General features: G+C 42.0%; 2 protein-coding genes across 7 annotated transcripts in view; both read right to left on the bottom strand.

The window, feature by feature from the left end:
* Nucleotides 1-499: 499 nt before the first annotated feature.
* On the bottom strand, nt 500-17,863 carry rasl10a (RAS-like, family 10, member A). The gene is made up of 3 exons (XM_085294396.1): nt 16,844-17,863; nt 6,068-6,192; nt 500-2,586 (listed from the first exon to the last, which is right to left on the bottom strand). The coding sequence occupies exons 1-3, from the start codon at nt 17,057-17,059 to the stop codon at nt 2,316-2,318; spliced, it is 612 nt and encodes a 203-aa protein (XP_085150522.1). The 5' UTR covers nt 17,060-17,863; the 3' UTR covers nt 500-2,315.
* Nucleotides 17,864-20,832: 2,969 nt separating this feature from the next.
* The window catches only part of ap1b1 (adaptor related protein complex 1 subunit beta 1), a 30,303-nt gene continuing 24,450 nt past the window's right edge, over nt 20,833-26,685 (bottom strand). For all 6 annotated transcript variants that reach the window (XM_085294391.1, XM_085294389.1, XM_085294390.1 and 3 more), the window contains one exon: nt 20,833-22,320. In XM_085294391.1, the coding sequence (XP_085150517.1) occupies nt 22,246-22,320 (75 nt within the window). In that variant the 3' untranslated portion in view covers nt 20,833-22,245. The remainder of the gene's footprint in view (nt 22,321-26,685) is intronic.

Below are 26,685 nucleotides of genomic sequence, written 5' to 3'. Positions count from 1 at the left end.
TATCTTGCGTGCCGCACAATATCGTTTATTATTTAGTATCTACTGATATCTACTGCTAGCTAGTTTATTGTGATGGTGCCGTTTTTTTTTATTATGTTGCTCTTTGTTGTTTGCTTTCTCTTCTGTTTTTTTTCTCCATACAGGTGACCCAGGTGTTTTGTTTTTTTTGTTTGTTTTTCTTTCTTTCTTCTCCCCCTTCTCACCGTCTCTTCTCCCCTTTGGTTTTCTTTCTCTCCCTCTCTTTCTTTCATTCTTTCTCCCTGTCCTATCCCCCAGTCATGTCTGTCCCATTTGTAGCAACTGAAAATAAAATAAATTCATAATTATAATAAAGGTCAATCAAATGGACCAATATGGCAAGGCCATGATGATCCACTTGGTAAAATAAATCCGCTTGGCATCTTTCTTGGCCTCAAGACAACAATTCTGATGGCTAAAGTTCCAAACGGGACACAAAAGGAAAAAAGAAAAAGGAGAAAAAAAAGGGACCAGAGCAAGGTTGTTGTTCTCAAATGCTTTTAATAATCATGTGTCAGAAAGAACAAACAAAACAAAAAGCAACCAAAAGCCAAACAAAATTACTTACAGTACTGACACTGTAAAAATAACACAACACAAGTGATGTATGTGATAAAAAACAGTAGCCCTTTTTATTTGAAAATGCACACAAACGAAATGATGAGAACTCATGCTACACGCAGTTGCTTTCTAGTTTATCTCTGCTACATATTTCTCTTTTTTTTCCAACTAGAAAAACAAACAAACAAACAAAAAATCTAACACAGACATTTGGCCCGACTGAAGGGTTCAACAATACACCTTGGTAGAGTATCGTGAGCTTGTGCTCTCACATGCCGGTGAAAAACGACCACATTCACTCCACTCAGTTGCTCATTACAGCGTCAAAAAACCATGTATTACAAAAATTAAACACAGTATCACATTTTCACATCAGTGCAATTAAACCCTGAACCGTTGCCTCTACCAACAAAAGCATGCAACTCAATTAGTCTATGAATCAGTCGTGTATATACAATAGATCTGCTTGCTTTCAGTGCTGGCATATTCACATACCTCGGCCTAATGAAATGAAAAGAGTTGCTGTTAATTTCACGATATGACCAATTAGATAGTATTCACATATTGATATGCGTGTGTATTTCTGCTGGAGCGCAAGTGGATTACATTGACTGTGTGTAGCGAGGCATTTTTAATATAATAATGTGGCACATATAGTCAGTCTGGACATCCCCGTGTGTGTTTATTGCTCCTTTCTAATCCAGTGCTTCAACATCTGTCTGTTATCTTGCCGCGTCTGTCCTTTGCTTGCCTGAATGTCAACTATAAACCTGCCTCTCCCTCTCTCCATCTCTTTCTCTCTCTCACACACACACACACACACACACACACACACACACACACACACACACACACACACACACACACACACGCACTCCACACACAGGTTCTTGTTTCAGGCTCCGGAGCCTCCTGCTGGTTCCCCGTTCCCTGGATTTAATGTATTCATCAGAAACAGACACTGAGTGAGGGGAGGGAGCAGATTAAAGTCCTACAGTACATGATAAGGGACTGCAGCATTTTCTGCTGCAAGACAACCTTAAAACAGCCTTTCTGTGAACAAGCAGCTTTTACTGTCGGCCAAGATTCTAATAGAGGATGGGGCAGAGAACAAAAATGCATGGCTACTTCTCAGAATCTAAAATTAAACACCACCTAACCATATCTATCTATGTACTTTTTGAGATAACTGGCGCAGAAAATGAGCGCTCTCACTTTTTATCGTTTCCATCTTTTTGCCTGTCGGTCTCATGCACAAATCCCAATAAATCCAGTGATGTTAGATGTGAGCTTCTGCTTTTGACCTTACAGAGTGTGGCAAATTCAAAAGGAAGACTGGATGATATTGCTGCCTGTCCGCTTTGACTCTCACAAACACAGCTTCTGCCCTGTCAGGCCCAGCGACAGACCTTTCATATTGGGAAGCGCAGCCTGAAATGTTGACCTGTGATGTGAGAAACATATCTGTGCTATGCTTTTTGTATTGTTTGTCACCTGCTTTCTTTTTCCCATTTCCTTCCTTGTTTCTACACAGTTGACTAGGAAGTGGTTGGATGACCATGTGTGTAATTTGAGTGTCTTTTACAGCGCACGAATCTAATAAACCTCATTAAGAAAAATCAGCTCAGTAAAGCAGGAGGCCACGGGGTTATTTTTCCCAGCCATTTTGATAGAAAGTCCTTCTCTCTGCTGCCGCTCCACTCCTGAGTTGGCAGGGGTGGAGGGAGCTCTGAGGGTCACATGATGGTGCAGCGATTCCTCTGTAGCGCCCCCTGCAAACGAATGGAGGTGTGGTTCTGGCGCATCCCCCGTGCCACAGCAATCCCCAGCAGCTCCTTGAAGAGCAGGACTACGTGCCAGTTAAACTTGGCAGAGCACTCCACATAACCGCACTTCCATGTCTTCTTCACCAGAACCGACACGGCCCTGCGAGGCATGAAGCGCTGACGCTGCAGATCTCTCTTGTTACCCACCACCAGGATTGGCACCTCGCTGCTGCTACCTTCCCTGCAGGAGTATGAGAAAAGAAGGTTGTGTTATTTATTTTTATTTTTTTAAACCCAGCAAAGCCATCGTGTTGGTGTTTGTCACAGCTGTTGTCTCTGCATAGTTTTCCCTTCCTTCTGAGGTGTGTGGGGGTGGACTGGAGGATTAAAACTCACAGGCTCAAGGGGCCTCCCACCGCATGCTGCAGTGAGGGCTTTACAGCATTATTGAGTGGGAAAATGTACGGCAAGCCGGAGGGATGTGTTATAAAATTCTAACTCAGAAGCAAAATCAGAATACTACTATAAACTATTTAGGAAAAGCTGTAACAACCGATGTTGAACTCAGAACATCTAGAAAAGACAAGTGTATAAACTGTTTAAACAGTTTATACACAACTTAGCTCTTTCTCTCAGAACGAATGATGGCTTATTTTGTATGACAAAGACTTTTGCATACTTTTGCATATTTGCACGTCTGCCTCGACAGATGGATAAAATGGCTCGCCGAAGAGAAGGCGATGCAGCCTGAGAGAGATGAGCGGTGCAATTTTCAAGCCCCGAGGCGAAGTTCTCAAAACTTGGGAGCTGAACAACCACACGGCAGCAATCATCTCACTTTTCTCCTTTTCACAGGTTGTGCTCACATAACAGCCTTAAAAATATCTCCTTGCATATCTGCTCGGGCTTGACTACTTGTGCACAATGAGGTGAACTAAATGTGGGAGGCGGTGTGCGTGCATCCCTTCATGAGAATGGGGGGGGCGGGGGGGGGGGGGGTAGGAATGATGGAAGGACAACACTGTCACAAGCCTCACTGAACTGAAGGTAGGCTCCTCGCTAGTGGGAACCAGAATAATAAAAGATTTCTGAGGAACATTTCAACAATAGACTTTTTTTTTTCGACAGCTGACACACAGAGTAAAAAAAACTCCTCCAAAGCTCGATTATTGATGATTCCTCTTACACTATCTGCCCCCTTCTCCTCCCCTTCCTTTCCTTTCCTTCTCCAGTCTGATGTTAGACTCTCCATGATTGCACATTTTCCCCCTATTGCCTATTCCTCTCACATTCACCATTTCTTCCATAGTTGCTGGGGATAATAGGTTTCTGTCTTAGATCATAAACATTCGTGGTTACACGTTCAGAGCTGCGAGAAAGTGGGCATCAACTGTGGAGAGGCAGTTTGGTGTTGTACAACATGGCAAACAAATGAAGCCACCCAATGCACCTTTCTATATGTAAATATATGCATGCAGCTGACGACTGGAGAGCGAGGGATTTCTGGCCCCATATGCAGCAGGTGCAAAGCAAATCCAGGAAGCATTTACTGTATGTTATCTGTGGGCCTTCTGTACACTAAATGTACGACTGTCCCAAGAATAGCCTTTAAATTACTAGTGTGGGTTTAGGCATCACACAAGAATCAAATGTCATCAGACAGTGAACTGTCATCACGACGAGCGCGCACGCTAAATTGAAAGATACCACCACAAGAAGCCTAAAAATCACTGTCACCATCATGTAATTGTACAGCTTTGTGACAGGCTGTGAAATTGTGTGCTGTCTTCAGACGGGTGACGGGATGATTTCATTACAAATCATCAGTGAAGGATAACAAGCTGTGTGTCAGCGGTTTAACAAAAAAAAGCAGGATTGTTGTATTACATTTAGTTAAAAATGAAATGCAAATCATTCAAACTTATATTCAAATGAAAACAGCACAAAAACAACACATGAATTGTTGAAATAATTTTTTTTATTGAATTTGATTTCAGCAACATATTTTTTAAAAGGTTGAGACATGTTTAATACTTTGTTGCCTCTATCTTTCTATGCAGCCATGTTGCCGTAATACAAGTGGAATTTGGTTTCGCACTCTTTAAGAAATAAACAAGGCCTTTCCTGAGAAACACCCCTCTGGATGGCAGCACACGTTGCTCCAAAACGTGCATACGGAGCCTTCAAAGGTGTAAGTTACTTATGGCATGTGCACTAATGATCTTCTATACGATTACAGTATGGATGTTGGCTTTTTAAGCTGTGCACTGATAACAATCTGAATAGTCCAATCCTATGCATGACTCGACTACACTAGAATTTCTGTGAAAAACTAAACATCATTACTGCTTCCACTGGAAATAAGATGGTAAGAAACAGCCAGGTGCTGCTAGTCAAATGTAGCTGTTTGTTAAGACAATGTCACAGTCTTTCCAGGAGTGTATGTCCGACCAATTTCACTCCAAGGTCAGACTGTGCAATGCTCAGGGAAACCTTGACAAATTCTAGTTAGTACAACCGTCAAGTGTCACCTTGGGCTTTTTTTACCTTGCAATCAATGACTCAGTATTCAGTAGAAAAGTATTCTAGATGCCGTCTTCCAACAGCTAATTGGGAATTGGGCCATGCAACAGGACAACGATCCCAAGCAAAGCAGCAAATTTACAACAGAATGTCTGAAAAAGAACAGAAACAAAGTTCTGCAATGTTCCAGGCAAAGCGTAGACCTCAACCTGCTTGAACTGCTGTGGTGGACTCTTGACAGAGCTAATGCTAACAAACCTCAATGAACTGAAGCAAAGTTGTAAAGAAGAGTGGAGCTAAAGTAAAAAAAAAAGTCAAAGTGAGAGCCTGCTGGGCTCTGTATAAAAATCCCACAGAAAACTATTACTTTACGTTATTGCTGCTAAAGGTGGCTCTACAAGCTAAAACTTTCTTTTCCACATTTTCACATGCTGGGCCTTTATTTTTTGGTATTTTGTACTTTGATGATAAAATCCCCCAAACGTGTTGTAATTTTTATGTTCTAAACATTATTCTTATGCATTTATTTGTTTTAAAAAAAAGGGTGGTAAACCCACCGTCCTCTTAATTCTCAGTTCTGAAAGGCTCAGCCTCTGTGGGATGCTCTTTTATGTTACTGACCTGTTGCTAATTAACCTAATTAGCTCTGAGATGTTCCAACAGCTTTTTTTTTTCAGCATTACGTAATATTTCTGGTCTTTTGTTGTCCCTGTCCTAGATTTTTTTTTTTTTTAAATTAGAAAACAGTAATGCCTGTGAGTCTTGACAGCGTCATTGTGGTTCAGTTTTCAATTAAATATAGGGTTTAAAGCACGGGTGTCAAACACAAGGCCCAGGACGAAGAATTTCCAATGGAAAAAAATACCCCCCTCCTCCCCCCCAATAGATAAATGCTTAATTTACAGGAAAATCTCTGTTTTGTAAATTAACAAAAGCTTAATATTTTAAAATAACACAAAACTTTAATATTTTAAAATAAAAAAAATCGAAGGAGTGTCTGGTAAATTAACTACCACTAAACATTTTTCTGTAATTTCATATATTTATCATGTAGTTTCACTGGTCTGGCCCACTTAAGATCAAAGCAGGCTGTATGTATGTGATGCATGATGTCCAATGAGTTTGACAGTCCTGGTTTGAAGCTTTTGGACGGTATGTTGAACATCTGCGTTGTCAGCAGAGAGTGTTTGTGACCATACCTGTTCTCTACTATCTGCTGTCGGATCATTTTGACGTATTCAAAGCTCTCCACGCAGCAGATGTCATACACCAGGATGTATGCGTTGGCATTACGAACACCTCTGCAGCGCAAATCCAGCCATTCCTGAAAGGACAGATATGTAGAGAAACACATAAATATGCAAACATATGAGTACGTCCAAGACCCGTTTTAGTCAAGCTTAAGAACTGACATGGTCTCTTGGGTATGCTGACGTATTAGATGGAAGACTTTGCAGATGTGTAAGGTTCCCAGGTAGTGTGTCCTAATGGCTTTGTCAAAGTCTGACATTTCCTCAAATGCCACAATGAGGTTATTTGTGGTTCTGAGTGAAATGGCTCATCGGCTCATGAATACGTTCTTGTGAAATTGGGTGCGGACATTAATTTCCCCTTCAGGACAAACTGATGACTTTGCCACCAGCGTCATCATCAAAGAGAAATTTCAATCCAATACTTTGATTCATGACAGATTAAAAGACTAACGATAATCCCATCAGCCTCGGTTAATTTTTTTCCCCTCTTTATGTAACAGAACTTTGCTCTGTCACAGTTTGCTTCCCTTTGCAGTTACAAATTTCCCACGTGTGGGACTAATAAAGGTTATCTTATCTTATCTTATCTTATCTTAAAGTGCAGTGTATGAATTCCTCGAGTAGACATGGTTCTGGGAATCTTACAGCTTTGAACAAAGTCATAAAACACGATGACCCCGCAGTAAAACACTGCACGCTGTTCAAGGACAAAGACGGAGGCTGGGGGAAAGAAAACGCACAACCTTCTGTCAGGAGAGGAAAAAAGGGAACGCGGTGCTCTGATGTGGCAAAAAAGCAACATTTTGTTCATGCTAATGGTTTTCAAAGCATAATTCAAAATGTAATCAAAGCACACAGTGCACGTGGGTCTATTTGCACCTTACTGAGGGCCATTCGTTTTAATAGAAACGTGAGGAACCATCCTTCTATCCAAATGTGTATCACTGGGCTCACCACTGCCGACCTGCTGCCTGTAACAGCATGAAATTAATGTATAAACATTTGATCTGATAAAAGAGGGAGAGGCAAATAGAGGAAGTTCAGGGGCTGGGGGAAAAAGATATACTGAGGGAAGGAAATGAGAACACAAACGCAGGCCTGGGAGAATGTTGAAAAGATGAAAAAGGCAACAGCGGATCAAGGGATGAGCAGACATAACCTCTGGTGTTCCCACACACTGCTAATGAAGGGCCAAGACTCTGTGAGACCGCCTCAGTTCAGTTCAGTGAAACATAATTCAATCCAATTTAATATAATTTAACAGACAAACATTGGAAATTAACTTTGCAATAAACAGGGTTGTTCTTATTAGATGCAGACTGCTGTAATGCACAAACGGCATTGCACTTTAGACAACGGTGTGATGAGGATCTTTCAAATGTAGTCTAACATCTGGGGAAATACAGTTTAGTAGCTGGGGATGAGAATGACTAATAATGACTATGAAGCTGGAACTAGAAACTGCTTAGTTTGGCTTAACATGAATGCTGGAAGCGTGGAAAGCTGGGCTCTGTATAAAAACCCAAATCTGTTTTCTGCCACATTTGGAGCTCACCGGTCAACACATTACATTCAGGTTTATTATATTCCTTTAAATGAAATGAAAAGCGGCACAGGTTGTGATCTTAAAAGGGGCTTGTGTGGCCCAAGACCTCTTTTCTTGTGATCACTTTGAAGTTTCTGGTGTTGTGCCAAAAGATGGTCACCCACATTTAAGCTGTTGTAAATGACTTGTCGGCCTATAATCTGTGAAGCACATGTCAAACCAATGTCATCAAATCATTCTGAGCCACAAATAATGTTCCTGTCACAAGGTAGAAAGTGAGTTTTATATATCCTTTATTTATCCAGCTAAAAAGTGTCATTGATGTTAAAAATATATAACTTTTAAAGAGTGATATGAAGTTGGTAAAATAATGTCATAAAGATAATTTTATATATAATCCTTTAATAAATTCTGTTGACTAAAGTCTATTTACCAATATAAGCAAAGATATACATTTGGGAAAATGAATATAAACATCAGAAATCAGTTTTGGCACATTCACCAGCAAAGATTTTCAGGAAGTTGGACTTGTCTCATGCTTGGAAAGTACCGGCATATTTCCCAAAGCTCAAAAGTGTCATCAGGTAGTGCAATGATATCAGCTTCCGGCTATTTGGATTATTGGTGTCATCTTTGAACAACAACTGAATTTTAAAACTCTAAGCTCATCCAACCTTGTTTCCTTCACCTCAGAAATGTGGCAAAAGTCAAACCTTTACGGATGATCTGATATCGTCGTGTTGGTGTCGTTGCAAGTGACCAATCACATTGTTGTGACGTTATTCTTTGGCGCGCCAAGCCATTCGTGCATTTATGAAATTCCAATGTTGCAAGGACAATATCAATTCTGCTTAGCGTTTATTAAAGGGTTAGGGTCAGGGTCTGGGTCCGTTGATCGGCGGACAGAGGCGGTTTCTCGCAGCTTAAGTACAGTTTTTTGTTTTACGGCGTTTTTTCCTGAAGTCGCAAAGGTATGACGCCACAACATTCTGATTGGTCACTTGCAATGTTGATCCTGGAACAACATTTACTATGTTGATCTGGGAACAACACCAACACGACGATATCAGATCGTGCAACCTTTACTGTCATTCAGTCCTCTGGATCTTTTACTACACAGTTTACTTTTCTAACCCACTTTTCACTCTTCACTGCATCTGACCTGCTCTGACCTCTGGCATCGACAAGAGATTTTCACCCAGAGACCTGCAGCTTATTGGGTAGTTTCTCTTTTTTGACCATTCTCTGTAAACCCCAGAGATCCCAGTAGATCAGCATTTTCTGAGATACTCAGACTACCCTGACAGCAACAACCATGCCACATTCAAAGTCACTTCAATCACCTTTCTTCCCCATCCGACGCTCGGTTTGAACATGTTTTCATGCATAGACACACTTCCATGTGATTGGCCGATAGAGATTTGAGAGCGCTTGAAAAGGTATACCTAATGAAATGGCCAGTGAGTTTATATTATGTTGTTAAGATCACTGATTTAACCTTGGAACATTTCCACAGACTCAGTGTAGATTTACTTCACACAGTGGCTGCTGTTCGATTTGCTCCTCCTGAGCTCTTTTTTAAAACAGTTTTTTTAAATCCCTGTGAACACATTTTTAAAAGAATTTACATACAAATCAATTTCCCCATGTGATCACTGCCTCTCCTGAAGCTGTTTATTATGTTATGCTTCAATGATTTTCAGTGAAATTCCGTTCTGATGTATTTGATGCTTTTTGACTGACGCACCTGAACCTCGGGGCTCTGATGATGATTTGGCTGCTTTGGAGCCGTGCTTGTTGTGCCCATATTGCTTTGAAAGCTCACATATCAAAGTGCTGATTGTCAGGCCCCATTTTAATTTGCATGCTTATAATTAGCATGCAATCTAATGTGACCCCGTAGTGGAGCAGTGCAATGTTGATGGATTTGCTACAGCATTTTGTACAGCGTTAAGTCATTTGTTCCATGTGGTGTTTACTCTACACTTTTTCCAGCACTTACACAGCTTGTGTAACCTAAAATAGAAACGTGAATAGAAAAAAAATTAATTACACTGCTGTCAAGGTTTGGGGGGGGATTTGCATCCAAATTAAACATGCTGTACAGCTAATCTGTACAATGAAGATGAACTGATAATTTGTGACAGGTGAGGCTGAGGGAACAGGCGAGGATCAGCCTAACTTGTAATGATAAAACGCAGTGAGGGACGCTTTGCCTCTATTCATTTTGGAGGGGGTGTTTGTGTCAAGGAGCAGAAACAGCCTCACAGATCAGCAGGAAGATAATGAAGCCAATCAGGCGCAGAGATGGCAATAAGATCACTGCCATCAAAAGTAAAAAGCGTAAGTGGGACGATGTGTTGTGAAAACTGGTGTAAAGTGCAGTTTTCTCTGGTCTTTCACAGTGTTTTCAGCAAGAGTGGGTTTTTTTTCTTTATGATTTCTAATTTCTTCCATCAATTCATTTTCTTACTGGAGTCTATCCTAAAGTGTCCAGTACAGCTCCAGTGCAAGATTTGTTGTGTTTCCCGAACAAACCAGAGATGTTCGCTGTCATCACAGCTCATGATAACTGAGGCAGCTGACGACGCAAGGCGAGCACGGTGGCTTGTGGTTGCAGCCTCACATCCCGCGGGGCTAAAAATAGCAGCTTGTGTTTTCATCTCGTATCTCTTTGTCGTCCAAGTCCTGTTTTTAAATGTGGAGGAGGAGCCGGCACAGAAGCAGCAATACTACTTCTCCAAACCCCAAACACGAGGCCCAGGCCAAAACAGAGCAGTAAAGAAAAGGCAGCGCACTGATACGCGGTAACCAAATGAATGCAAACGGCATGTGTGGGCATGTTTATTTGTGTGTGCTCGCCGGGATGTGAGAATGTGCTTGCGGGAGCGTGACTGTGAAGTGTGGTGCCACTGTCTGTGTCCTCCAGTCGGTCGCCTTACCACAGCGTGGAAAAAGAGCAGCTCGTCCTTTGCTCCTCAAGACCCAAACAGAGCGTGTTTCCCTGACAACTGCAGGGCCGTGGTCAGTTTTCAGCAGGCTATGGCAAAGCCGCCATGACTCCGATATTAGTGGAGGCAGCTTGAACGTAATGAGTGGTTGCGATGGATCAATACTCCATCCAGTGCAGGAGGGCGGCCGGTGTAACCTGGCTGGGGCCAATGCTGAGCTATTACAGATATGTCAAACACAGGTCACGCTGGTTGAGTTGGAATTAAAATCCATTACATCCCTTAGGGATGGAAGTCCCCTTTTCAAAGTAATGACCTGGACCAGCAAAACCATTTATTGCCCTTTGTTGTAAGTCTCCAGTGTTCAGGTGACAAGGAGACTCTGGCTGATGCTGGCGAGGGGTCAAAAATGGATATTCTCAAGAATTAGACTGGATTGGGAAACTGAGAGATATGTAACGTTGCTCTATGTCTTTCTTGTCCTTACAGATATCCTTGCAGATATCCTTGAATGCTGCCAGAGAGTTAGATGAGAAGATTGCCTACTTTGTTAAATACTAATAAGATAAAGCCAGGAGCTGGAAGCTTAACATCAAGACCAATTGCTGGGTCTGACCCGAGGCACAACCTCCATGGCTGAAAAATGAAACCAGTTGAAGTGCACCTTGAAGTGCAGTTACTCGAAGGCCCACTGAGGCGGCCTCGAGAAGCAAGTTAATCTGCTTAGACTCACAATTTAAAGGCCTAACTGTACAATGGAAATATGAATACAATTTTAAATAAAATGGTTTACAGTCTCAGTAGCTGATGTTTCACATCCTTTGGGGTGACTGTGTCTCAGGAGGTGGAGCAGGTTATCTACTAATCAAGAGGTCAGTGGTTGGATTTCCTCACGCATCGGAGAGCAACTCAGCTCCAGCTACTTGCCCAATGATTCTTAGGCATGCAGCCAGGTATGGAGTCACCAACCTTTCCAAATCTTCCAGAGCTACAAACACCACCACCCCTAGTGTGAATGTTTAACTAGCTCTCATTGCACTTGCATGAATGAGGCTTGTAGTAAGAAAGCGCTTTGAGCGAAAAAGTGCTACATTAGTACAGGTTCATAATAAGTGCACCAGAGGTGATTTTTAATATAACTCACCAACTGTGTTGTTATTACCACTTGAACTTTGCATTTTTAAGGGAATAGTTGAATGAGGGGGAAACGCCAACTGGTTGTTAGCTAGCTGTCTAGCATGCTAGGCTACTTCTAATTCAAATCACTGATCTAGAACAAATAACATGGCTTGCGAGTACTTAACAATTAATTAAATCTAACTGTACTAAGAGCCCATTCAAGGAATCTTTGCTTCAGCTTTGTTGAGTGAAATGTCAGAATTTTATTCAGATTTGACTTGGCAGTAATTAGCACTGAGGATGAGGGTGTGTTTTGCTGATCACGCTTGTTAGAGTCATCTCTACAAGGCTTGTCTGGTCCATATTTTGTTGGGCACAGTTTTACACTACTGTACACAACCATAATGGATTTAATTTTATTCTTATATAAGTGCAAATACAAGGGTTGCCAGCTTGTTTAATTCTTTGCAGCCTGAAGTCTGGAACCCATAGACATCAGGTAATGCTGTCTTTCTTTGCTTGAGATGCAGGGCCTTTTTTACAGCTGCCTTTGGCTGCTGCTTGTGTGTGAGTATCTCTGCTCTGAGTTTTGTATTTAATACCTGAAAAGCTGCACTATTGAGATCAGGCGAAGACTTGCCATTCAAGGATATCTCATTTCTTTGCTTTGACAAACTCTCGGTTGCTTTTACAGTTTGCTTTGGGTCATTTTCCGTTTGTGCTGTGAAACTCTGCCCGATGGGTTTTGTAGCATCTGTCTGAATCTGAGCAGAGAGTGTAGCCCCATACACTTCACAGTCAATCCTGCAGCTTCACTCAGCAATCACATCACCAACAAAGTGTCCTGGTTCCCCTGCCAGGCATATGTTTCTACGTGGTATTCTTTGGATCATGACCTTTTCTCTAATGCTCAATACTTTTGTCTTCTATTAGTAAGTAAAGTTACATTTTATTTATATAGCACCTTTTCAGATTAAATCACAAAGTGCTTCACAGAGGCTCAAAAATACATCATCCAATGTCAACCAAAACCAATTTTAAAAAGATAAGTCTTTAACTGCTTCTTAAAAGAAATGACTGAGTCCACAGATCTCAAACTCAATGGCAGAGAGTTCCAGAGTCTGGGAGCCACAGATACAAACGCTCTGTCACCTTTAGTTTTTAACCTTGTATGCCGGACAGCCAGCAGGCCTTGGTCACAAGACCTCAAGACCTTTTTTCTTCTATTATGTTAGTACAGGTTAATCTTGGTTTCATCTTTTATCATCTAGATGTTTTCTGTCAAACTCTAATCCGGCCTTCCTGTTCCTCAGTGTAACTGTGTGAACCTTATTGTAAATTCTCTGTATTTCCATTCATGAAGGTGTTTCTTGATTGTAGTCCTCGATAACAATACTCCTACCTCCTTAAGAGTATCCTTAATTTTGTTAGGTGCTATAAAGTTGTTTCTTTAGCCATGGAAATAATTCTGCAATCATCCTCTGTGTTTTTTCTGAGCATTTATTCTTTTTTAACGGCATAAAAGATTGCTGATTTAACCGATCCTGGCGTTTTGCTCTCTCTCTGAGAGGATAATTTTGCTGTTTCAGTGACAATGTCTTTCACTTGCACCGACATCTATTTGAGACTCATATTTAAAATTTCGGTGAAAAGCTACGAAATACAAATTCAACACTTCAGATATTCTATCTGCTTCATTTATTATGAAATAACAAGTGAACGTGCCTCACCCAGCCATGAAACCGCTCGTCAATCAAATGTAGAACTAACTGTGAGCCACTGAAAATGAGGGACTGTGTATAAACCGTAACTGCTGAACTGTTAATGCAACATTTTTGTTAAACCCTTTGAATTAAGGCTAAAAGTCTGCACTTCTATCACCTCTGGATGTTTCATTTAAAATCAACTGTGAAGGTGTGCACAGGGAAAACTACAAAAACTGTGCCTTTGCAGATAGTATAATGATATTTGTGTATATATCAGCAAAAACAGATTAAATGCAATTCAAAATGAATGATCCACTATGATTATTATACATTTGTGCTCAGTTTCACTTCCAGATCCTGTCAGCACTTAACGCTTCACCGATATGTGCACTTCACAGACGCACACATCTTTCTTGCTGCATCTGCAAGCGTGAAATACGATAGTTTCCTCGCTGTTATATATGAAAGTATTGACAGAGATAGCTGAGAAAAATGCCCAAAGAGAGCAGGAGACGGAGCATTTTGTGTGGGAGGAAGTCATGGAGATACATTATGGCAAGAACAAAAAGGGAAAAGAAGAGAAAGTGAAAAGAAAAGAACAAGAAAAAATCATGCTGAATCTTCTGTCACGCTTAAATCCATCTGTCATCACATCGTATTGACACACCAGGACAGATGCTCTCTCAATGCAATACTCTCAGAAACAGACACACACGCCACAAAGCAAACAAATCATTACACCAACCCAGCTTCACGGGAAAAATGATACAAATCTTGCCTCTTTCCAGCATTAAAAAAAGATTTTTTAATGTCTCTGTATGTTGTTGAAATGAGGTCACAAGTCGCCTGCTAGAACGCCACTGCTGTTCTTATAAAATAATCTGAACTGATGAGAAATTGCCGGGCTACATCAGCGCGGAGGCGTACTGACTCACTCTATTCTGCAGCTTATTCATCACAAATTTTAATAGGACAATATAAAACCTCATTTGGTCACCCCGGCTTCAACGGTGTCCATTAAACTTTCTAATTGACCAAAACAAATTCCCGCTCTCTCCCTCCCCTCTCTCCTTTCTTCCTCTCTTATTCCCCGACTGTATTCTAACAGTGAAGTGTGCTTTTATTTAATTTGCTGTCTTCAGCAAGTAAAATTCAATCAGGATTCTTTGTGCTGGCTCAACTCACCCCTCATTACATCCAACTGCCCCTGATCCACGTTACATTTCTGTGGTCGCAGGGTTAAACGCAGATGAGGGCAGTGACTCGAAAATGCCCCGTGTCTCTCGCTGTGAATAGAGGATGAAGCACCAGAGGAAGCAAGAACGAGCGAGACAAAGCACAGCGGGCCTTCCAGGTGTTGTTCCTTAGCAAATGAGTAACCGTAAATCTGTCAGATGGAAATGTTGTGGCAACACTCAGCTAATGGATTTCTCTGCTGGTATACCTTCGACAAAGAGCCTGCACCACCACTCTGACATTAGCATGAAATGTTTAACCAAAGACAATCAAATGAGGAGGAAACCCCTCAAATGTGACTCAACCTTTGAGACACTTGAACTCATCAGATGCACCTCGTCCCCTGTTCCTGCAGCTGCTCCTGCTTATTGCTTAATGGGAGTTCAAAGCACTTTAGCTGGAAAAAAGGAAACTCAGTGCCTTCCCAGCAGGAATCTGTAGCGTAAGCAGTCTGCAGAACTCTTAACACCTTCCAATAAAATGTTAAATCTAGTAGGGAAGCTTTGTATAACTCCGACAAGATGATTGCTCTGCCCTGTCAGATGTTTTCTGTGTTAACGCCGCAGCTTTGTGAGCGCACAGAAAACCAGCACTTTGGGAGGTCTCTCTTTCTCGTTGTGCTTTTGTTGTCTCCTGCTTGGCTTGATCTCATTTTCTCAGTGGCACTTTCGCCGGCGGTAGATAACCGCAGCTGTTCTTGGGAGGCCTATCTGTGACACCGACAGGGAGGGAAGGAGAGAAACAGTCTTGCTGTGGTGACCTTGGAGATTTCGGTCTTTCCAATGAGGTCACAGTGGACAAGAGTCAAACACGTGCCTCGCGTCAGCAGAGACTTGCAGTGGGATGCGCCGTTTCAAGCACCGCACACATGCATACGAAGAGAGGGACGCATTATATTCAGCAACTTAATGGGCTGGGAAAAATGACAAAGAGGACTTTAACAAGGGGATCATTTGTCTCGAGGGATAGAGTCACATTTTTAAGGCGATATTAAAGCAGTTCTCACATGCTCATGTGTAGATTGGAAGGATTTCAGCTGCTGTAACAGATCCTACTCTCCACATTTGGCCACTAAGAGGGAAGGGAAAGCGGAGAGCTGATGTCTTTCCAATAAAGAGAGGATTTAATGCGATTTCACTCTAAGTGTCAAGGGCCAAAATACGCACTTCTTATTCCATGTAAAAAAATAACTAAAACAATGCTTAATATGTCTGATTCACACAAGGTAAGCGGAATAATAACACAAAGAGGATTTAAAAGATTATCCCCTAGACTGATTCAGACAGTTGAAGAAGCAGGTGAAGCAGCTCTCCCACATCCTTGGTTCTGGTTTTTTGTTCTTATTTTTTACTGGCTGTGTTTTTGAAAACAGAGGTTCAGAAGTCTGTGGTGTTTTGAAGCCTCTGTGGGTCTCCTCCTTGGTTGTGACTGTTTAACAAAGGATCTGTAAGGCGGGAGGGTGAAAAAAGTTAGAGGATCTAATAATGCTTTCAGTATGGCCACGAGGACTGTTTCAAGCACCTCCAATTCTTGTCAAGAAATAAAGAAAGCCAAAAATCTGCTCCAAAAAAGTGACTGCAAAGCCGCAGCATTCACAGTGCTTTTTCATCTTGCTATGATCCTGCGACCAGATGTGCCTCCATCTAATGAGGGGTGGCATCTGACCTGTGGTCAGGAATAAAAGGGCAGTCTGCTCTATTTTTAAAAAGGGAGTTTTAACCAGGTGCTGTGGCCATGCCTGAAGCACAATGCTGCAGAATCAACACAAATATCAGCAGCAGCACTGCTGTTTCTTAGAAGTGTGTAGAAGACATGTTATGATTAACACATAACAATATGCAAGTTTGCATATTGTCTTCATAAACGGGCTGAAAGACAGAGACAAAGAGAGTTTAAAAACGCCAAAGTGAAGCTCTTAGGCTTTAAGTCAGCCAGGTCTCCATAGCAACTAGTAGACTAGGGACATCTGATACTGAAAGAGAAATAAATAAAATTGGTGTTTTTGCCTTTGAGGGATGTTAGCGGCTGTGAACAGACGGGCACTTGTAAGATTAAGCAGTGATTAAATAAATGAGAAGCGGGTTCAATCAGAGAATGGACCCCCTCCTCTCTAAGCTTGTCTAAATCCTCCTCTGATAAAGTTCCCGAGACAGAGACGTGATACCTGACTGGAGCTTGATGGAAAAGAGGAGATCGGCGGGACGTCCAAAATCTTCAGCTCGTACATGTTCCCGTTCAGTATGACGGAGGGTCTGTACACATATCTGGTCCTGGTCGGCGTGTACACCTCCGAGAAGTCGTTATAGATGAACTGGCGGATTATAGAAGTTTTCCCCACTCCGGGAGCACCGATCACTGCGATACTCAGCGTCTCCACCATTCCTGGAGCCCGAGTTCAGCACCATGGACAGCGGCGACAACAACGGCAGATGTGGTAGTCCAGAAACACAGCTGGCCGCCGCTTTTTAAAAAATAAATCTTTATTTTGTCTTTTTTCTTTTCTTTTTTTTTCTTGCTGTTTCTCTGGTGGAATTCAACCCACCCGCCGCCGCTGCCCCTTTAACCAGCACCCACTAAATCACCTTAACTGGCTTCAGCTGCGTTCAATAGAAGAGTCGGTGGGAGAATAGAGCACCCACCCGTCGAGCAGAGCGGGGAAACTTTTATCTCCAAGACACGCAGATAGTCAAAAATACAGCTCAGCCACCAATAGATGGGCTCTTCGCCGCCTCTGTGAGCCAACGCAAGGAGAGAAACTCTTGGTTTTCAGGGGACACCCCAGGCAACCTCGTCCCCGGAGAGGAAGCATAAAAGTCCGCCCTTGCCGCCTCCACATGGACATAATCCTGCCAAGGCTGGGCTCCGATGACCTTGTCCAAACGCACAGCTCTCAGTGTCTTCGTTGATTATCTCCTCCGCACCTCTCACTCATCCCCAGCGATGCACCACCGCGCTCCTCCATCACAATGAGGACGGGCGCGCAGCCGCTCGTCTCATAAGCTTTCCACGTGTTCCCGCATAATACGCGATCCCCATAATCTTCTGGTTTTCGATAACACAACGATCGATTTAAGACAGGAGAGGCAACTCGCACAGAAAACAGCGGCGCGTATTCTGTAAAGGCATCTGGAGTCTTAAGGAGCGCTGCGTGTCTGCCGTTGGAAAGACAGGAGCTCTCCACCTCCTCCCCTCTCTCCCCCCCTCATCATCATTTGCAATATCCACTGCCCCGCTCGTCCAATAGGATCACGTAGTGCACAAGGCGTGCGAAAGCTTTGAGCTCCCATACGCCGCAAACAAATAGCTGTGGAAGAGGCCACACACTATACATCATCTCCGCGCCAGGGTCACGGAGAGGCGGCGCAGGACTGAACATCATACCTGTGAGGTGACTTATGACCGGACAGGGTCCCGGGGCACGCGAGGGGGGGTGTGTTCGAATCAATCACGGCTGACAGCGGAGCACCACAGACAAAGCTGAGCAATAAACGCAATTCAGTTTATGGTTCCTCAGAATAACTGAGATGAGCTCCAGAGAAGTGTGAGACTGTTCTGTGAAAGGTTTGCATGCTTTATGTCTGTGAAGGTTCTCACTCATCCAGGTCATCGTAGTCTAAGGAGCTTGGAAAGAAAAGCGTCTGGACTTCTTTGAGTTGCTTGAAGACGTTTCACCTCTGCACCTCAAGTTTGCATGTTTTAGTTCACACCTCTGCAGATTAGTTCTTATTATTAACAAGTACAGCGTTTTAGATCCAGTTCTCCAAACCTAATGTTGGTGGGGTTTTTTTTTTTTTTTTTTACTTACACATGTCTGAATGCAAATCAGTTGGAGCAAAATTTCTAGGGTTTGACTGGTGAAATGTGTAAAGGTACTAATAAGACAGACATATGGAAAATAGGCGAAGGCTCTTGAGGAAATGGGAGTAGTTAAAAAGAAATATCAAAAGTTAAAAGAACAGAAGCTTTTTCTGCATACTCACTGGTAATGCCCCCGATGGTGAGAGTTTTAGTGGAAATTTGGAAAGGGTATTTACAAAAAGGACCTTTAAAAATAACAAAGCAAGTGTCACATGCTGAAGTTGGTTAAATATCAGCCAAGGAGATGTTTGACAACTCGGCAGCCTAAAATATGTAGAAAGCATTTGAGTTACTTTAATGAACATAAAATAAAAGCTTTATTGGTCCTGAAAGCTGGAAATTGACCGTGTTACAGCAGCTAAAATATGAAAAACAACTTGGCTGAATAAAATAAATATATCACAGAACAAATGTCTTAAAAAAAGGACACTAGGGAAGAACGTTATTTAAACAGAATATTTCAAAGAAAAAGCTCAATAAATCCACATTTAAATGTGTTACAAGAAGGAGATTAAAGCTAAAATAAATGACAGTATGTTGTTACGGTGGTAAAGATATTTTTGTCTTTCCAAACATGTTTTATCAGAAAATCGATGATCAAACATCACAAATGAGGACTATAGACGTGCTGCCACCGAGTGATAAATGCCAAATCTGGAAAATGTCAAGATAAAGAGTAAGCCGAATGTATGAGATTACTCTCAGAACACATAAGAGCCGATGATGGGTGGCTGTAGATCAGGAGGTGGAGCAGGTCGCTGGCTACTCCATACCAAATATCCTTGGAAGGATACCAACCAAAGTTGCTGTCTGCTGTATGACTGTGTATGAATGCTAGATAGAAAGGACTTATGTGGATGGGTGAGAATGAGATAAGTTGTATGAAGCACTGAGTGCTCAGAGTAGAAAAGCGCTACATAAGAACCAGCTGCCACATTGTTGAGCTCAGCTACATTTTGGAAAATGTGGAAAGTTCTAAAAAGCAGGACATACATTTTATACCTTTAACGGTCTCTTCATCCGTTTCAATCTTCTTACTGACAGATGTAACCCCATATGCCAGAGTAGTAGATAAACCATTAAGTGAATGGAGGTTGTTGGTGTTAGTGTTTAATAACAGAAATGTTCCTTTTCCACCGTCTTTAACACCATTTTCTGGTGGTGACAGTTGTTTTGTTTTTTTAACTTTAGGATAAAGACTTCTATTTCTTACAGTGTAATCCCAGTCAGTCCATACTTGCAAGTTGCTTTGATTTTCCACAGCAAGATTTCTTTATAACATTGAAAAAAATAAATAAAGACCTGCTGCTTTAATTGCACTTCTTTATCTCTTAAGAGAGCTCAGAAATTAAACATGTATTTAAACTTTTTTTTACAATCAAACTAAGGTGAACAGTTTAGAGCAAATAGCTTCACTGAAACTGAGTCCACGACATTAAAATGAGTGTGACACTCCTGGACTGACCATAAATAGTGGAAGAGATCTGGATACATTTAAAAGAAAAAAGAAGAAGAAAAGAACTGAGTTTAAAAGAAGGGATTTCTCCTCCCAACACTTCAGAAAATCTATTTAAGAGATAAAATACTGAGATTACTTCCCTGCTAGTAACACAAATTACATTTGTGATTTGGTAGTTAATGACTGTGCTCTCATAGAGAGGAGACGTTTACTAAAAGACAGTAAAGTAACAGGATCAATATTATGGATCATTCATTACAGCAGCAGAAGAAAGTCTGACACTGTTCACAGCTTCACTTTGCTCTGGTTAGTGATTTCTGTTGACCTTATGATTCACGCAATCAGAGATCCGAGCTGAGAAGTGCTTGTGACCACAATTGGATCATGCAGAGGAAATCTTGGTTAAGCTTTCCAAAGCAGGTTGGACTTTCAGGAAAAGGAGGGTGCACTCTGACGGATAAACCTCAGATTTCACTGCTGGAATGAGGCTGAGCACAACTGAGTCTGTTGACTTCTGTGTGCAAAGCTGCGGACACCGTTCGGTCAACAACACCAGAGCAGAGCTGTGGCGCCCAGAGAGAAAAGCGCTGAATGCCGCAAAGGTCATCAACGATTATGGCGTGTGTGTGAAAACGGTGCACATCGATTTCCAGGGGGGGGGGGGGGGGGGGGGGGGGGGGGGGGGGCGCAAATAAAACTGAGATAATGTTTCACATCCTTTAACACTGTTAACACTGGGACTTCAGCATCAACAGGAAAGGGAATAAAAAAATCTGCATTTTTAAAACGGAATCTGTGACAATATACAACAACTAAAAAAACCAACCACACACACGTGAATTAATCAAGACTTTTAATGGTTCTTCAAATGATGTACACACAATGAAAAAACAAACATCTGATTAAACATTGATTTTTTTGTACAGCATGTCATAAGTATCAGCTGCATCACACACAAAGACACACACTCAGAATACACAGCCTCCGTGCTGATCCTGTAGAGCCAGTACAGTCTGTAACAGCTCGCTAAAAGGAATCCAATTAATCAGCGGAGCCTGCAGCTCAAACAGAGACGCCGCATGTTGATCCAGCTTTGTTTTAGCGAACGCTGCCTGCTACCTACATGTGCGCTTGTGACTCAGAAGTGTTACAAACTATGGCATCAGCTGTTTTGCTTTATTTTCCACCTGAGCCTTCATGTCAGGTAAGGCGTGGACCTCGAGAGAGCTGCAGCGTGGATACACGGAGAGCAAAGTGGCAGAGAGCCCGGGGTGGCCGGCGCTGCTGACGCAGAGAGCGCCGACACTTATAAAACTCTCGCCACCTGAGCCTCTCTCCCAGTTTGCAGCATGTGCGCTAAACAAGACTACGAACAAAAATTTAACCATGGAATGACCGAGTAAGAGAGTAGTCCGAGGACAACTGCTGCTAGTCTATAAAATGTTGCGATGTTGATGAAAAATTAAACACGCAGTAACACACAGTTTCCATGCACACGGAAACACACATTCTGCTTTCGGGGACAGACGACGAGCCCCCTGATAACCAGACACTAAAAGAAAACTATAAAAGACAAAAACAATAGTGTAATGGGTTTTTTTTAGATGTAATTATGTGGCTCTATTAAGATCCAGAGAGAAGCTAAAATACAGTCAAAGCCTCTCCTGTCTGACATCTTAATTGAAATTAACCCCTAAATAAATATGGTGAAAGTGATGATTCACCTGCTGATCACAGGTGCTAAAAATAGACTCCAATATATATATATGAGCGAGAGAGAGAGCGAGAGAAAAAAAGCAGGGCTTGAAAATGATAAAGGAGCCTCATGCAGAGAAACATTCACGGCCGTCTGCCCCCCACCCCTAAAAACGAATAAAGATTGTTTAAGGATGGCTCGGACAGGGGAGAACAGGGGATGTGGGATGATTTCCTGAAACCGAAGCATGTGGTGTGAACAAAGATGGGGACAGGATAAGGGCAGCCAAGAGAGTGAACCACATCTCTCTGCAGCATTGGAGGGGAAAAAAGGAAGAAAGCAAGCAAGAAAGGAAGGGCCGATAGACCCATTAACCATCCTGATGAAATGGTTGGGTAACATGAGGACCGCAGTGTCCCGACCGAACGCAGCGGGAAGCGGCTCCCGGCACTGCGTGAGGCTGTGATGTGGTTCGTGGGTCAGGCGAGAGAGAATGAGAGAGAGATGGTAGTCTGCAAGGGCTGCGGCTGGGTGGATGCACGGGCTTGTTTGTTCAGTTCTTCAGCACCGCCTCGTAGCTCTGGAACACCCACTGGGAAACCTCTGCAGCTCTGCACTTCAGAGAGACCTGAGGGAGACAAGTTAGGGTGAGCATGATTTGATTTATAAAGCAGTCTGTTGGCAGGCAGTGCTTTGACTGACGCATGAACAAAAAGCAGGTTTTTAAAGGCCTGCTGCGGGTTATATAAAGCACCTCAGAAAAGGCGATAACTTATTGTTTGATCTTAAATCTTTGCTGTTCAGCTGATATCTTCATCGGGCAACTTCACATAACATTTCTCCAGATTCCTGGATTTATGGTGAATAAATGACCTCATCTTTTATACTTATAGAAGATTAAATTCCTAATTTTCCACCTTATAAGGAAAAAGGCCTCAGATGACACCCACTCCTACCCCCACCCACATTCAGCCTTATAAAGCACAGACAGACGTACACACAGAAATATAGATACATATACGCTCAGGAGAAAACAGAGAAGGCTTCTTCTCTCTTTGATGTCAGTCTCAGCTGGGAGGAGGTTTAGGATTAGATGGCGCTTCACAAAGTGCCCCCCCATCCTCCACCCCATCTTACTGCAATCACTCTGCAGATGTCACTTCCTCAGATCCAGAAATACACTATTTACAGGCAGCATAAGGCAGCTGCAGGACGGACACACACGCACACAAAGAAAAAAGTGTAATAATTGCAAAAGACAGTGATTCTGAATAATCTAAAAAGTGTTTTGCTAATTAATTGGTGCGCAGTGAAAACCAGCCGCGCTTTCTCCTAAGACGAGTGGAACCCTTAATAACCCCCACGTCTCTGCGAAAAGGCATAGTGAAGAGAATAACCTGCATTCTTCTTGCCCTGACGGCGCTCACAAATCATCAGAGTGCGAGCCTTTTGGCTTTAATCACTGTCATTTCTTAGAATCACATTTGTTCCGCTAGAGTGGAGCTGGAATAGTCTGAAGGGTCACATGGCGAGCACGCCTATGATAAGCGCCGACCCCAGGTGACTCTAGTTTCCAGCGACAAATACAAAACGGCACTCGAAGATAAGTAATTAAATCCTGGAGTGTCGTGTCCAGATTAGTCCTGCATTTTAACATTTTGCTTTTAAATCTGTACCTGAATACGAGTAATGGATCTGTGTGCTTTATTCTAAAAGGACAGGATGACCCGAGCTTCTAACATTTTATCATTTCACCGTTGTTTTTTCTTCAGTGCACCAACACTACACAGCAAACACTTTGACACTTGGCACCATTATTATAATTAAAACGATCAGTAATGAATTTGATGAGTGACACACCAGGCCCCTTCTATGACTCTGAATATTAATATCAAAAGGCAGGTGATGGAGTGTGGAATGCTTGCTACAGTCAGCTGAAGCAGTAACAGTGCACAGCTCCTTCAGTGCTGCACTGGTACACTCAAGGCTCTTTATTAATGCATGCTGCTGCTGGCAACATTTAGACGCTCCTATCAGGAAGATGTGACGAAACGCAGAAGCTCCAGCCACTGTGAACAAGCCGCTGGTTAGAGAGCAACTGCGAGAAACTGCAGTGTTCGAGTCTGCAGCCAAGAGCCTGCTGCTAAAATGTTTGTTTTATCGGATGAGGAAATGGAAGAAAAATACATCTTTGTGTCTATTATTGATGGACTGAGTGAGAGGGGGAGATCGCTCTTCAAGACAGTCTCGGGCTTTACATAACACTGCATAAATACCAGCAGGATGTGCTTTTTTTGGAGTAATTAATGAGTCTGAAAATGATGCAGATCTGCTGTAAAACCTGCATAAAGGAGACTTGGAGCCACTACACTGTGATGAAGCACAGCAGCACTGCAATAAGGCAAAGCAAAGACAGACTGATACAGTATGATAAAAACCCTGTCTTCAAAAAGCATGTGGACTGTTGAACTATTTAAAATAACCGAGACTGTTTAAATGTTAGATGCATTGTTAGCAACAGTTGTTAAAAGAACAGTAACATTCAACAAAAGGTTGGAAACATTTGTCAGAGTTTCTGATCCATATTTACATGGCAGCGTCACACAGTTGCTGCAAATCCGTGACACAAATCTCCGATCCCACGACATCCCAAAGCTGCTCTACTGCACTGAGATCTGATGACTCTGGAGGCCATTTGAAAATAACGCTCAGTTGGTACTCGACGTGTGCCGGGAAACTATCCTCCACATCAATGCACCGGCAGCAGCCTGAACTGTGGATCCACACTTTCATGTTGTTTCTACCAAATTCTGACTCCTACCATCTGAATGTTGCAGCAGAAATTGAGACTCAAACTAGGCAACATTTTTCCCCCATCAGTTATTGTGGAATTTTTCAGGAGCCTGTGCAAACCTGCTCAGTTTCCTGTTCTTAGCGAACAGGAGTGGCACCTGATGCGCTCTTCTGCTGCTATAATCCATAGTAGGTTCAGAGATGCTCTTCTGCATACCTTGGTTGTAGCGAGTGGATATTTGAGTTACTGTTGCCCTCTAATCAGCTCCGAACAGTCTGGCAATTCTCCTTCGACATCAACAAGGTATTTCTGCCCAGAGAACTGTTGCTAACTGAATATTTTTCAGCCAAATCTCAGAGATGCTTCTGTGGGAAAATCCCAGCAGACCAGCAGTTTCTGAAATATTCAAACCAGCCTGTCTGGCACCAACAACCATACCACATTCAGATCATCTTTCTTCTTCATTCTGATGCTAAGTTTGAACCTCAGAAGGTCGTCTTCACCACATCTATATTTCTAAATGCGTCAAGTCGCAGTCATGTGATTGGCTAATTGATATTCGCATTAATGGATAATTGAACCGATGTACCTAATGAATTGGCCAGCGAGTGTAAGAAAACGATTTTTACATAGAACACTAATCAAACTGTGCCATATCCACTTCAATCAAAGGCAACGACATTAAAGTAAAACTGTTGTTGTGTTGCAATTAAGTTTGAAATTCGTATGAAATGCTCACGTCTAAATACTTTGATATGAAAGAGCTGAAAAACAAAAACAACTGGGCTTTAAACTCCAAGTTGTTGTGCCGGGGTTTTGGTCAAAGGTTCAAAAAGCTCAGCAGAAGATTATTTCAAATTGATGTGTGGAAATTCTTACGTCTGCAAATGTCATCCATCCTCCATAGATGGATTTTTATCAAAAAGCTGTAAGAGGACTGTGAGTGAGAACAGAAGGCAGACCCAGACAGAACAGCAGCAGATTGGATATTTGCATAAGTGTGAATAAAACGGAGGAGAAAAAAAAGGTTCTCTTTAGATATCAACAACAATGATCAGATACAACATAGCGCACAGGCCAGAATCAGCAGGTAAGGTTACAGCATGGTGGAAGCCATTCATGAGCTCAAAGAAAATAGGGGGAAAAAATGCACAGAAAGACAAACACTGTCTGAGGATTTTTGTTTTCCAAGATGTACCCATTTAATCTACATCAGTGTGCTGGTAGCAGGTTTGTGTGGGGAAAAGGCCGGAGATGAAAAATAAAAACCCAAACCAGACTGCACTGAGGGTTCAGGAGAGATGGGAATGTCTGAGGCCGTTTTTCTAACAGTGGAGTCGGTGAGCTGAGTATTTATTGACAAATTCACAGTCTGAAACAAGTAAAACAAAAACATTCAAAGCAAAAGCAGGCCAGCAGCCCGTGCCCCACTGACACTCTGATGTAGATGAACTGAACGCATGTGCAGATGTGCCCAGCAGTTCTTTGCATTGGAAAAATAAAATAATGAAACTGTAGCTCATCTTTGAAATGTACGTCTACTTAACAAAAACACAGGGTGATTAGTTTATGTAAAAATGTAGTTTGTTACTGTTTTGGTTTATGTGCTGAAAACGGTTTTATTTGTGTATGTTCGATGTGTTAGACTTGTACATAGTTAAACATGTATGGATCAAATAAAATTGAATTCTGGATATGGATTTGTAAGCAATGAAATTTGAAATAAGGGGGTAGGAAGAGGAAAAGTGTAAACTTCATCCTACTCCTTTTCGAGCACACACATTCTGTAGACATAAATATACACATGAAAACTTGATGATTTTTAAGTTTTTTTCCTCTTGTTATTTCAGTTATTTTTGCATGTTTGAAATAAAATTCTATCTAAATAATTTGATTTTAGATGCAATATTCATGTAAAATCTCCAAAATAATTCAGCAGACTGTTGCATTGATTTATAATGCTACCCATAATGGTATCAAAGTGACATACACAAACCCTTCTATTAGAGATTCAATTCTGATTAGAGATTTTTAAGAAAACTCTTCATCCACGTTTATGTTGAGAAACTGCTCACGTGTTTCGTTTTCAGCAGACTTCTCTATTTACCAAAACCCCTCAGATTTACCAGCTAAAGTGGTGGGTAGAAGAAAAAATAAATAAATAAGTCAGCCCACAACACTGGTCACATTGTTGCCATG

Source organism: Mchenga conophoros, linkage group LG12, assembly GCF_057382185.1.
Source record: "Mchenga conophoros isolate Kocher_MC1m ecotype Shallow Benthic linkage group LG12, M_conophoros_male_GT1.1, whole genome shotgun sequence".
NCBI classification, from domain to species: domain Eukaryota; kingdom Metazoa; phylum Chordata; class Actinopteri; order Cichliformes; family Cichlidae; genus Mchenga; species Mchenga conophoros.
Note: the sequence above shows the minus strand (reverse complement) of the source record. Positions and strands in the feature narration are given on the sequence as shown.

What these genes read in the sequence shown, in the direction of transcription:
- rasl10a (XM_085294396.1), bottom strand. Translation starts at nt 17,059, where the DNA reads ATGGTGGAGACGCTGAGTATCGCAGTGATCGGTGCTCCCGGAGTGGGG. An exon ending in TTCCATCAAGCTCCAGTCAG is followed by an intron (nt 6,193 to 16,843) that starts GTATCACGTCTC and finishes CTGTCCTTTCAG; the next exon opens with GAATGGCTGGATTTGCGCTG. An exon ending in CAGCAGATAGTAGAGAACAG is followed by an intron (nt 2,587 to 6,067) that starts GTATGGTCACAA and finishes ATACTCCTGCAG; the next exon opens with GGAAGGTAGCAGCAGCGAGG.